The sequence below is a fragment of the Gigantopelta aegis genome, chromosome 13 (assembly GCF_016097555.1).
Source record: "Gigantopelta aegis isolate Gae_Host chromosome 13, Gae_host_genome, whole genome shotgun sequence".
NCBI classification, from domain to species: domain Eukaryota; kingdom Metazoa; phylum Mollusca; class Gastropoda; order Neomphalida; family Peltospiridae; genus Gigantopelta; species Gigantopelta aegis.
The window spans coordinates 30994488-31007044 of record NC_054711.1 but is presented as its reverse complement, the minus strand read 5'-3'; the positions used below and the strand labels follow the sequence as shown (position 1 = coordinate 31007044).

The 12557-nt window shown below is 42.8% G+C and overlaps 1 protein-coding gene across 1 annotated transcript in view; it reads left to right on the top strand.

Moving 5' to 3' along the window:
* LOC121387828 (protein Wnt-6-like) overlaps positions 1-12521 on the top strand; it is a 39842-nt gene extending 27321 nt beyond the window's left edge. The window contains exons 3-4 of the mRNA XM_041519048.1: positions 2443-2720; positions 8956-12521. Of these exons, the coding sequence (XP_041374982.1) occupies positions 2443-2720; positions 8956-9417 (740 nt within the window). The 3' untranslated portion in view covers positions 9418-12521. The remainder of the gene's footprint in view (positions 1-2442; positions 2721-8955) is intronic.
* The last annotated feature ends 36 nt before the right edge of the window (positions 12522-12557 follow it).

Below are 12557 nucleotides of genomic sequence, written 5' to 3'. Positions count from 1 at the left end.
TCTCTCCTCTCCTCCCTCCCTCCCTCCCCTCCCCCCCCCTCGCCCCTCCCCCCCTCTCTCTCTCTCTCTCTCTCTCTCTCTCTCTCTCTCTCTCTCTCTCTCTCTCTCTCTTGGGTGGGGTGGGTGTGGGGACGTAGCCCAGTGGTAAAGTGTTCGCCTGATGCGCGGTCGGTCTAGATCCGATCCATGTCGGTTGGTTTATTTGGCTATATCTGATTCCAGCCAATGTAACTGGTATAACAAAGACCGTGGTATGCGCTACTCTGTTTATGAGATGATGTATATAAAATATCCCATGCTACTAATAGAAACAATGTGGCGGGTTTCCTGTCTCAGACTATATGTCAGAATTAGCAAATGTTTGATATCCAATAGCCTGTGATTAGTAAAATCAATAAACGCTATTGCTGTCGTTAAACAAAGCAAACTTTAACTCGACGCCATATAATCGTAACCAAAATATGTTGAATGCGTCGTTAAATAAAACATTCCTTTCTTCCTTCTTGTTTTAATTCCTTCTTCGTTTTCTTTTTTACCGGCCTCGGTGGCGTCGTGGTTAGGCCATCGGTCTACAGGCTGGTAGGTACTGGGTTCGGATCCCAGTCGAGGCATGGGATTTTTAATCCACATACCGACTCCAAACCCTGAGTGAGTGCTCCGCAAGGCTCAATGGGTAGGTGTAAACCACTTGCACCGACCAGTGATCCATAACTGGTTCAACAAAGGCCATGGTTTGTGCTATCCTGCCTGTGGGAAGTGCAAATAAAAGATCCCTTGCTGCTAATCGGAAAGAGTAGCCCATGTAGTGGCGACAGCGGGTTTCCTCTCAAAATCTGTGTGGTCCTTAACCATATGTTTGACGCCATATAACCGTAAATAAAATGTGTTGAGTGCGTCGTTAAATAAAATATTTCTTTCTTTCTTCGTTTTCTTCTTTTTTCTTTCGTTTCTTTTCGTATTGCTCTGGGTAACTGTCCCACTTATGTTCCCTTTAGATTGGTAGGTACTTCCCTGAATAAACAATGATTCAGTGGAATTTATAGTTTTGTTTTATTTTAAAGAGTTTATTTTTGTTTAACGACACCACTGGAGCACACTGATTGATGAATCAGAGGCTATTAGATTTTAAACATTTGGTAAATCTGACATATAGTCTGGCTAGAGCGAGAATTAGCCCAATAGGCCAGCAGCGTGAATCGATCATAGAGTGACCGCAAGTGCTTTACCACTGGGCTACGTCTCACCCATGCAGGACAGATTAGTGGTACTCAGACGTGAAAAAATTAATATTTCAATTAAGAACTCAAATTTTAGCCTGGAATTCCCCAGAATGTTGTAGAAGCAAGTGGTCGAGTACCTCAAACATATCAGAGCACGTCATTTCGCATCGCCTTTTTATCCGACTAATTTAGAAATGTCATAGACCTCCTTTAATACATTAAAACAAACTTAAAATAAATCAACGAGGTGGTCTAGTATCGGTAAACTCGAGTTTATTTCGCGAACACAATGAACACCCCCTGGTGCGGTCGGTAGTAAATGTGCCAAAAAGCAGTGCGGGTGTTCCGGGACAATGAATTGTGGGATTGTCGTAAAGGTGTGATGGCGCTGTTGTCGTTATGTTTCTCTAGCTCACGAGAGAAACTGATTGCTTAATTGACGTCACTCACCGCTTGTTTGGCTACTGAGGCGAAGCATCTCTGAGATCTGGGGAGCTGGGGCGTAGTCCAGTGGTAAAGTGCTCGCCTGGTGCGCGGTCGGACTAGGATCGTTCCCCGCCAGTGAGCCCATTGGGCTATCTCTCATTCCAAACAGTGCACCATAAAAAGCTATGGTATGTGTCATCCTTCCTCGGCTCAAACAAGGTATTACCTGAAGATATATACTTTCGATTTGTCCTGCTGTAACCTCACCGTGGTGCAGGAGTGTAACATTCTCTTTGAGAATGGCCAATACAGCACAAATAGAAATTTTGAGTAAAAGTCAGTATTTATCTGTGATATTTGTATTTTTGCACAGTTCTTTACACTGTTTTTATTTAAATCTTAAATTTTGATATTGATGTTGATCATCACCTTATTTGTTTGCATTACCATAGCTTGACACCCAATAGCCGATGTATTTTTCGTGCTGGGGTGTCGTTAAACATTCATTCATTCGATTTGTCCCTGAAAGAACGTTATTAAACCATCTACATATCCATCATATTCGACTTATTAATGATATTTTGTGAACATAATTGGATTATGGCAACTTTCCATAATTTAAAACCTACAATTGGCTAGAAGTTTAACATGGACTTCCCTACATCGTGCTTCAATTTGGAATCCCAAAGCTATGCAATTTTCATTTATTATAAATGTTTAGAGAAATCAGGTCCATAAATCTGTGACAGTATGCCTTTAATAGTGGTCTATTTTTTTATTTTATTTTTTTCTCCAGACATTAGAGAGTCTTCCTTCGTGTACGCCGTCACAGCAGCAGGAGTTGTCTTCGCCGTCACAGAGGCGTGCAGCACGGGCCACCTCTTACAGTGCACGTGCAAAAACAACATCCGAGACATCGCCACTGACGGCGAATGGGAATGGGGAGGTTGCGGCGACAACGTCGAGTTCGGCTATCAGAAGTCGCGGGAATTCATGGACGCCAGAAAGCGCAAGAAACGACGAGGTGACGTCACTACCTTGATAAGACTGCATAATAATGAAGCTGGGCGCTTGGTAAGTTGTAGTGCTCCGATCATTAGTTTTCTTCCAGACCAAGTGCTTTGGCAAAGCCAGGATCTTTCTCGTGGTATGGGGCGAAAGGCGAATATAAAATGTGGTGAAAAAAAGAAAAGGAGATTGATTGGGAGATGGGATGGATATGGTCCCCATGCCACACCCTGAAATACCATGATGATATTGTGTTTTGAATTTGGTCGGAGAGAGAGAGAGAGAGAGAGAGAGAGAGAGAGAGAGAGAGAGAGGAGAGGAGAGAGAGAGAGAGAGAGAGAGGGAGAGGAGAGAGAGAGAGAGAGAGAGAGAGGAGAGAGAGAGAGGAGAGAGAGAGAGAGGGAGAGAGAGAGAGAGAGAGAGAGAGGGAGAGAGAGAGAGGGAGGGAGCGAGAGAGGGAGGAGAGAGGAGAGAGAGAGACAGAGAGAGAGACAGAGACAGAGACAGAGACAGAGAGAGAGAGAGAGAGAGAGACAGATGTAGATAAATAGAGATAGAAGAGGAAGGGAGAGAGAAGAGGGATGGATGGGGAGAGAGAGAGAGAGAGAGAGAGAGAGAGAGAGAGAGAGAGAGAGGAGAGAGAGAGAGAGAGAGAGAGAGAGAGAGAGAGAGAGAGAGAGAGAGGCAGGCAGGCAGGCAGGCAGGCAGGCAGGCAGGCAGGCAGGCAGGCAGGCAGGCAGGCAGGCAGGCAGGCAGGCCGAGGGACATATGCGTACGGGCTCCTGTATTTGTGGGGGTCGGGCAGGCTGATTCTTGTAAGACAGTGAGAGGGTAACCCTGCAATCTCCACATAGGCAAATCCCACCGATTAGTATTAAAGACTATTTTATATGCACTTCTCAAGAAATGGAACCATATCACGTCCTTAATATATCGTTCGTGCGGCACGTGTATACAAAAATCCCTTCTCTTTCTTTCACGCTTTACATTCTGGAACAAGTGCCACGATTACTCTATTACTCTCCAAAAACAACCGCTTATTACACAATATGCTGGGGTGCCATTATACCAACATCTCGTTTTCCTTCCTGCAAATGTCAGACACTGGATTCGAGAGGCCATCAGAATGAAGTCTTTTGGAAATGAATGCTTCCAGCAAAAATAGTTTTGTCTGTGTTAGGAAGATATTAAACCCGATAGGACGCCGTCGAAAAGCTGCAAAAACAAGAAGTGTGCGCCATTCGAACGGCTGTAAGAGTGTTCTGCGTCTCTTTATTCCACACGCGCAAGGTGTTTTCCAAGTATCTGATACTCCGCGAAACGATGCGTGCACCGCTCGCGCGCTACTGTTCTCCGCCACACACGTGCTTCTCCGTGATCGGTGTTTTGTTGCGGCGCGAGGGAGAACCAGTCAATTAGCCGTTGAGCGTGCAAAGCATTATTTGTTTTGATGTCGGCGTCGTGAACTTTTCATTTAATATGTTTTCGCTTCTAATCTCCTTTATGGATCGGGAACCGATACTCTCAACCTCTTGAGTAGCGGCGATGAATATCCTGCCAGGTTTTGACGTAGCACGTGGCAGACATGGGTGGAGTCCATCGGTGGTTAGAAAGAAAGAAATGTTTCATTTAACGACACACTCAACACATTTTATTTACGGTTATATGGCGTCAGACATATGGTTAAGGACCACACAGATTTTGAGAGGAAACCCGCTGTCGCCACTACATGGGCTACTCTTTCCGATTAGCAGCAAGGGATCTTTTATATGCACCATCCCATAGACAGGATAGCACATACCACGGCCGTTGATGTACCAGTCAGGGTGCACTGGCTGGAGCGAGAAATAGCCCAATGGGCCCACTGACGGGAATCGATCCCAAACCGACCGCGCGTCAAGCGAGCGCTTCACCACTGGGCTACGTCTCACTCCGCTCATGTGAAAGGCGGTGTGTGTGTGTGTGTGTTTGTGTGTATGTGTGCGTGTGTGCGTATGTGTGTGTGTGTGTGTGTGTGTGTAAACGTTTTATTTCATTAACGACACCAATCGAGCATTTTGATTACTTAGTGGCATGGTTTTAGCTAGGTCGTCGGTCTATTTATCGCTACCCCACCATACCCCACCTCCACCTCACGTCCAAACAACCCGACTGGTATATCAAATGCCGTGGTATGTGCAGGCCTGTCTGGCAAAGTGGATATTAAAAATATGAATGACAAAACCATATTCTGTGATCGAAATCGTTTCAGATGGTCGTTGTTATGAGGACTGCCACTTCTAGGAGACGCGTAATATGACATGTCATCCCTCTTGCACCACTATTTCACATTAAGTAGCCATTATTTAACGACGCCACTAGAGCACATTGATTTTTTGTCTTATCATCGGCTATTGGACGTCAAACATATGGCGATTCTGACACTGTTGAACCAGTTATGGATCACTGGTCGGTGCCAGTGTTTTTTCCACTTATCCATTGAGGTATTTGTATTAAAAATCCCATACCTCGACTGGGAATCGAACCCATTACCTACCAGCCTGTAGACCAATGGCCTAACCACGACGCCACCGAGGCCGGTCCATTAGCAACAAGATATCTTTCATACGCAAGTTTCAGAGATCTCTACACAATTTGGAAACAGTTTACAGTAGTTGCTAATCAATTTTGAATTGACTAGAAATACCACCAATTAAGATTTTGAAAACAAAATGTTTTCTGGCATTTTACCCACAGACAAGGTAGAACGTACCACGGTCTTTGATATACGATGCTTATATCTGTCTTATTAGAAAATGTTAAAGGGACATTCCTGAGTTTGCTGCATTGTAAGATGTTTCCGACTAATAAAATAATTCTACGATTAAACTTACATATTAAATATATTTTCTTGTTTAGAATATCAGTGTCTGTATATTTCATGTGTTTCTAGTCATCTTAATAGCCCATACTGGATTTTTCCTTCAAATAGGTTCGTACGTTCTAAAAAAAAAAACCATATTTTAGGAAACGAAATGAAATTTAACCTAGTACAGATATTAAAACGATCAGAAACACGTTTAATATACAGCCGCATGCAGAAAAATATATTTGATATGTAATTACAATCGTTAAGAAGTCTCTGTTAGTCGAGAACATCTTAAAAGTTTCAGCGAAGTCAGGAATGTCCCTTTAACATTATCGGCAATGGGGATTTATTTCATTCAAGATAATCTAGAGCGGTCCGGCCCTATGTCTGAGCTACAAACACTAGGCCTTCCGGGATGAGTTCGAGGTCCACCTTTAGTACTGTTTGTGTCTTCAGCTGGTCTCCTACATTTTCGTCCATGTTCGCTCAGTAATTGGCTCCACATGCAGGTTGAGCATTTGTATCGGTGGCGTCGTGGTTAGGCCATCGGTCTACAGGCTGGTGGATACTAGGTTCGGATCCCAGTCTAGGCATGGGATTTTTAATACAGATACCGACTCCAAACCCTGAGTGAGTGCTCCGCAAGGCTCAATGGGTAGGTGTAAACCACTTGCACCGACCAGTGATCCGTAACTGGTTCAACAAAGGCGATGGTTTGTGCTATCCTGCCTGTGGTAAGTGCAAATAAAAGATCCCTTGCTGCTAATCGGAAAGAGTAGCCCATGTAGTGGCGACAGCGGGTTTTCTAGCGCTCGCTTGATGCGGGTTCGTTTGGGATTGATCCCCGTCGGTAGGCAGTGGTATGTGCTATCCTGTCTGGGCGATGGTGCATAAAAAAGATCCCTGGCTGCATTAGGAGAAATGTAGCAGGTTTCCTCTGATGACTACGTGTCAGAGTTTCCAAATGTTTGACATCCAATAGTCGATGATTAGTTAATCAATGTTTTTTTATTGGTGTCGTTAAACAAGAGAGAGAGAGAGAGAGAGAGAGAGAGAGAGAGAGAGAGGCAGAGAGAGAGGCAGAGAGAGAGAGAGGCAGAGTGAGAGAGAGAGAGGCAGAGAGAGTCAGAAAGAGAAGAGTTAGACAGGCAGGCAGATAGGCGTACGGGCTACCATTTTTGTGGGGGTAGGGCAAGCTGATTTTTTCGCGACTGGTGAATCAAAGGTCGTGGTATGTGCTATCCTGTCTGTGGGATGGTGCATATAAAAGACAAATTTAGCAGGTTTACTCTCTTAGACTATATGTAAAAAATTACCAAATGTTAGACATCCAATAGAATGAATGAATGAATGAATCTTTAACGACACCCCAGCACGAAAAATACATCGGCTATTGGGTGTCAAACTATGGTAATGCAAATAAATAAAGTGATGATCAACATCAATATAAAAATTCAAGACTTAAACAAAAACAGTGTAAAGAACTGTGCAAAAACACAAATATCACAGAATTTTACGGATACTGAATTTTACTCAAAACTTCAGTTTTGTACTGTATTGGCCATTCTCAAAGAGAATGTTACACCCCTGCACCACGGTGAGGTTACAGAACACGCAGGGGACATCCAATAGCCAATGATTAATAAATCAATGCATTCTAGTGGTGTCGTTAAACAAAACAAACCTACTGTAACATAGGGTAGTTCTAGGTGAGGGGAAATAGCCCTCCTGCCCCCTGTGTCCCGTCTTCTGACCCCGACAGCCCTGTTTACCGTGTAAACATTTTTAATGCTAGTTTACCTGGTGATGTAGAAACAAAATCTTGCACCTTATTCCCTTTCAACTTGCCTTGGTTTAGCACGCAAATCCCTATTCAACACTCGGCTACACTCGGCCGCGTCACGAAAAGACCCGATTATGCCAGACAAACAAACATAAGCTTCTGCCAGTGGCATGTAAGGACAAACGCGATTTTGGCGAGCCTTGAGAAGTAAATTTCTTTTAATCGTCAAACTTGTCGGGCCGAATATAACACGTCTCCCAATCTAACCACTTAAAAGTTTATTCCTCCGGACAACACTGCTGTCGCGACACTTCGTACACAATGGACTTTACGCCATGTTTGTTTGTGGTTTGTGACGTCACTGTGTTTATTTTTTCTCTTCTTGTTTTTTCTTGTGGTGTGTGTGTGTGCGGTTTATTTTAAAATCTATTTAGCGAAAGTTAAAAAAGAAAGTATCGACAGCTGTCATATTAACATCTTGAACAAATTAAATGATAAAAAAGAAGAAAAAAAAAAGTAATTTAATTGAAAACATATTTTATTGAATAAAACAATAAAACAATAAAACAGTTTCTACACCCGGAGCCGTAAGATCGTAATCGTCGCCGTAGACCCATTCACTTGGCTTCTTTTTTTTTTACGGCCCAGCCATATAACCGTAAATAAAATGTGTCGAGTGCGTCGTTAAATAAATATTTCCTTTACCACCCTGATCACAGGTATATCAGCAACAGTGGCGTGTGCTGTTCTGTCTGCGCGAAAAGTCCTTACACAATTTCTCAACCAATAGCACAATGTAGAGGGTTTCGTCTGAAGAATGACCATCTCTCTCTCTCTCTCTCTCTCTCTCTCTCTCTCTCTCTCTCTCTCTCTCTCTCTCTCTCTCTCTCTCTCTCTCTCTCTGTGTGTGTGTGCGTGTCTCTCTCCATCTCTCTGTCGCTATATCTTGTTGTATCTATCACTCTGTCAATCTCTGTCTGTCTGTCTGTCTGTCTGTCTCTCCCTCCCTCCCTCCCTATCTGTCTCTGTCTGTCTCTCTGTCTGTCTGTCTGTCCCTGTCTCTCTCTCTCTCTCTCTCCGCTCTCTCTCTCTCTCTCTCTCTCTCCTCTCACTCTCTCTCTCTCCTCTCTCTCTCTCTCCCTCCCTCTCCCTCTCTCTCTCTCTCTCTCTCTCTCTCTCTCTCTCTCTCTCTCTGTCTCTCTCTCTCTCTGTGTGTCTGTCTCCTCTGTCTCTGTCTCTCTCCTCTCTTCTCTCTCTTCTCTCTCTCTCTCTCTCTCTCTCTCTCTCTCTCTCTCTCTCTCTCTCTCTCTCTCTCTCTCTCTCTCTCTCTCTGTGTGTGCGTGTCTCTCTCCATCTCTCTGTCGCTATATCTTGTTGTATCTATCACTCTGTAAATCTCCGTCTGTCTGTTTGTCTGTCTGTCTCTCCCTCCCTCCCTATCTGTCTCTGTCTGTCTCTCTGTCTGTCTGTCTCTCTGTCTGTCTGTCTGTCACACACACACACACACTGCATTACCCTCTCCGTGTCGCGAAATAGCGATATATTAGAAACCAAAAACTACATCCGTTTTAAAATTTACAGTATACACAGCTGTCCTTATCTGAATATTTTCCTTTTACTTTCACAGTTTATCAATCTACAACTGCGGGTTTCTTCTTTCTATTTTCCAGGCTGTCACTCGTCACATGAGGAAAGAGTGCAAATGTCACGGGCTGTCCGGATCCTGCACCCTGAAGACCTGCTGGCGAAAAATGCCGAGATTCCGCCACGTGGGCGACCGCTTGAAAGGGAAATTCGACGGGAGCGCCAAGGTGATAAGTTCGAACGACGGGAAACACCTCTTGCCCGAAGGCGACACGATAAAACCTCCCACGAAAGAGGACCTCGTTTACTCCCAGGAGTCTCCTAACTTCTGTAAGAGGAGCAAGAGGTGGGGATCCTTGGGCACCAGGGGGCGGGAGTGTGATCCCACGTCGATGGGTGTGGGAGGGTGTGACCTTTTGTGCTGTGGGCGGGGCTATAGTAAAACGGAAGTGACGGTCAGGGAGAACTGTAAATGTCAGTTCCGCTGGTGCTGTGATGTTATCTGCGAAACGTGTGTTTCCGTTAGGACTGTTTACCGGTGCTCGTGACTAAGGCATGCCGGAAGGGGCAAACCGGAAGTGACGACCCGGAAGTGAATGCAGCCAATCCTATGTCTGAATATCAACAGAAAACTCAATACTGGCAATACTGTGTCCAACGCTGTCCTTGATCAGCATTAATTACATTTTACATCACTGACGTAGATTTAACAGCAATAAAGAGGTCAATTCTAACGCGTCAACATTGAAATGATCAGCAGCGTTGACAACGTCAGCAATGTCACTAGTGTGGATACGAACTGAAGACGAAAGTAAAACGAAAAAGTCCTCAAATATTCAGACGGCATTACTCATCTTATAAAGTGCCTAAATAATCGCCAAATAACAAAGAAAGACTATCTGCTTTGTCACCGCTGTAGTTGAAGCTGTAGCTATAGCTGTAGCTGACCTCGGCTGCCGTATTTAATTACAGCCAGACACTTTCTACTTTAGAAGTCGGCGGTTGGACAGTATGTTCAATACTATACCGTGTTATGCAATTAAACGGGCAATGCAGTTTTAGTTCTGTTTAATATGCAATTAAACGGAGTGAAAGGTTAAAGGCGAAGCAGCAACAGTATCGGCGAAAAACGACAGAATTAACTTTTGTTGGCGCCAGTTATGAACTGTAATATGTTTGCTGACATGTTTCATCAGGAACTCTTGGACAAGATCACGTATTTGTCCAGTAACCGCGTCGTTAATGTAATTCAATCTGGTTCAACGTTTTGTTCCTGTTAATTAACGTACTTACATCTCTTTTGTAAATCGCTGAATATAAATGTCTTCCATCCCAGCCAATACGACTTAGGTGCGAAAAGCAAGCAACACACGTGACTTGCACAAATAGCATTGCAATACCAAACTGTCACACGTGCTTTTTAGAAACAAATAGTGTTGAATATGGTTCAAGTGTCACATATGGAAAACTAGTTAAAACATTAGCTATTCGATGATTCTGTCATAAGTTTGTGTCCTTTATATATCAGTGTTCATAGACAAAGGCATGCCAGTACAAACAAAAAAATATAGTGCCAGCGGAAGCAAAGTTAAGATTAGTTAGTAGTTTTTTGTTGAATGATCCCACAGGTAAAATGTGTTCTTATGTGAACAATAAGTAAAGATCACCAAAATGTGCTATCTGAAAGCGACGAAAAGCAGAACGTGAAACGTGTGTTATTAGAAAGCAAAGTCAAGCAAAAAGTGTACTGTATGAATGCAAATTAAAGACCACAAAGGTGTACCATTAAAGTGTAGAAAAGTAGAAGGTAAAAGGTGTGATATCTGAAAGCAAAGACAAGCAAAAGGGGTACCCTATGAAAGTAAAGCAAAGACAAGCAAAAGGTGTACCCTATGAAAGTAAAGTAAAGACAAGCAAAAGGGGTACTCTATGAAAGTAAAGTAAAGACAAGCAAAAGGGGTACCCTATGAAACTAAAGCAAAGACAAGCAAAAGGTGTACCCTATGAAAGTAAAGCAAAGACAAGCAAAAGGTGTACCCTATGAAAGTAAAGCAAAGACAAGCAAAAGGTGTACCCTATGAAAAGCAAAGACAAGCAAAAGGGGTACCCTATGAAAGTAAAGCAAAGACAAGCAAAAGGGGTACACTATGAAAGTAAAGCAGACAAGCAACAGGTGTAGCCTATGAAAGTAAAGCAAAGACAAGCAAAATGTGTACCCTATGAAAGTAAAGCAAAGACAAGCAAAAGGTGTACCCTGTGAAAGTAAAGTAAAGACAAGTAAATGTACTAACTTAAAGCTAGGAAAGGCAGAAAAGCAAAACATAAAGGATGTACTATATGAAAAGCAGAGACGTATAAACACGCCGGTTTTGCTTTGCGATCTGATTGAAAGCAAAGACAAGACATGGAATGTACGTCATATACTGTGTAACTTAGTTTGACACAAAGCAAGCGAAGTTTTGTTTCAAAATGAAGGAAAGATGACTTTGTGCAAAGTACTGTTTGAAAAAAAGAAAAGACAATTAAAATGTGTACGTTATAAGTTTCGGTTGATTGTTTCTCTGCGAAATCAGAAATGAGGTTTTTTCTTTGTGTTGAAAGACCCTATTTGTTACGTAAGACCCCATTGTGTTACGTAAGACCTTTTGTTTTGCAGGAGTATTTTATACGTTTAGATATACCGATAAAAAAAACAACAAAAACAAAAAACAAAACAATCGGTCATTCATTCGACACTTGCTTATATCCAGTGAAGGTTAAAGTACGTCGGTCGTGGGCGCATTCTCCGTGAAATTTCGTCAAAGGCAAGACTGAACAAACTAGAACAGATTTAAGACGTTAACTGAAATGACTTCTTCATAGAAAATATGGTATGTCTTGTTTTTTTTGGTGTGTTTTTGTTTTTTTGCAATATTGTTGTTTATGTTTGCTGATATGGTATATACATTATGTCTTCCATGGCACACAACGGCATATAGGGAGTTTGATGCACAGCCATGAGCTTGAATTGAAAAGCTTGTGAATTGGTATGTAAAATACTACAGAGATGGATAATGTGATTTGGCATGTAACCTTGGGCTCATTTTACCAAACATCGTATGTTTACGTCTGCGACTGGCAGTTATACCGGCCATACGTGCACACGTGTTCGGCATCTATTTCACGCAGAACATTACATCATTAAAGAAGATGAAGCATTTTTAAGGCTAAAAGAAATTGAAATATGTATATTTTAAGCTACTTTTGTTTGACTATTAGTAGTAATAAGACTTGCGGTTTAGTCGTAAATTTACCTTTTACGTGAAAAACTAGCCTTACGATACTTTGTGGAATTAGACCCCGAAGTCTTCAATAGTCATAACCCTTAATAGTAACGTGCACACGACTTGTGTAACATGGTCAAGAGGATTTAGATAGAAAATAACGAACCTGGCTAGAGATTCTCGAAGCTGCCTTAGCGGTACGACATCGTAAAACCGTCGTAAGCAATGACGTCACAACGACGCACGCCACGGGCAGCCTACGATGGCGCTAAGATAGCTTCGAAAATCTGGGCCCAAATATTCGAAGCAATCTTAGACTACGAATTCGTAAAACAATATTAACTATGGCGGTCACTATGCCCATGTGTTGGTTAGTGACGTCACAATCACAATGGTCTTACCGAATTTTGTAGAGCCAAGATTGC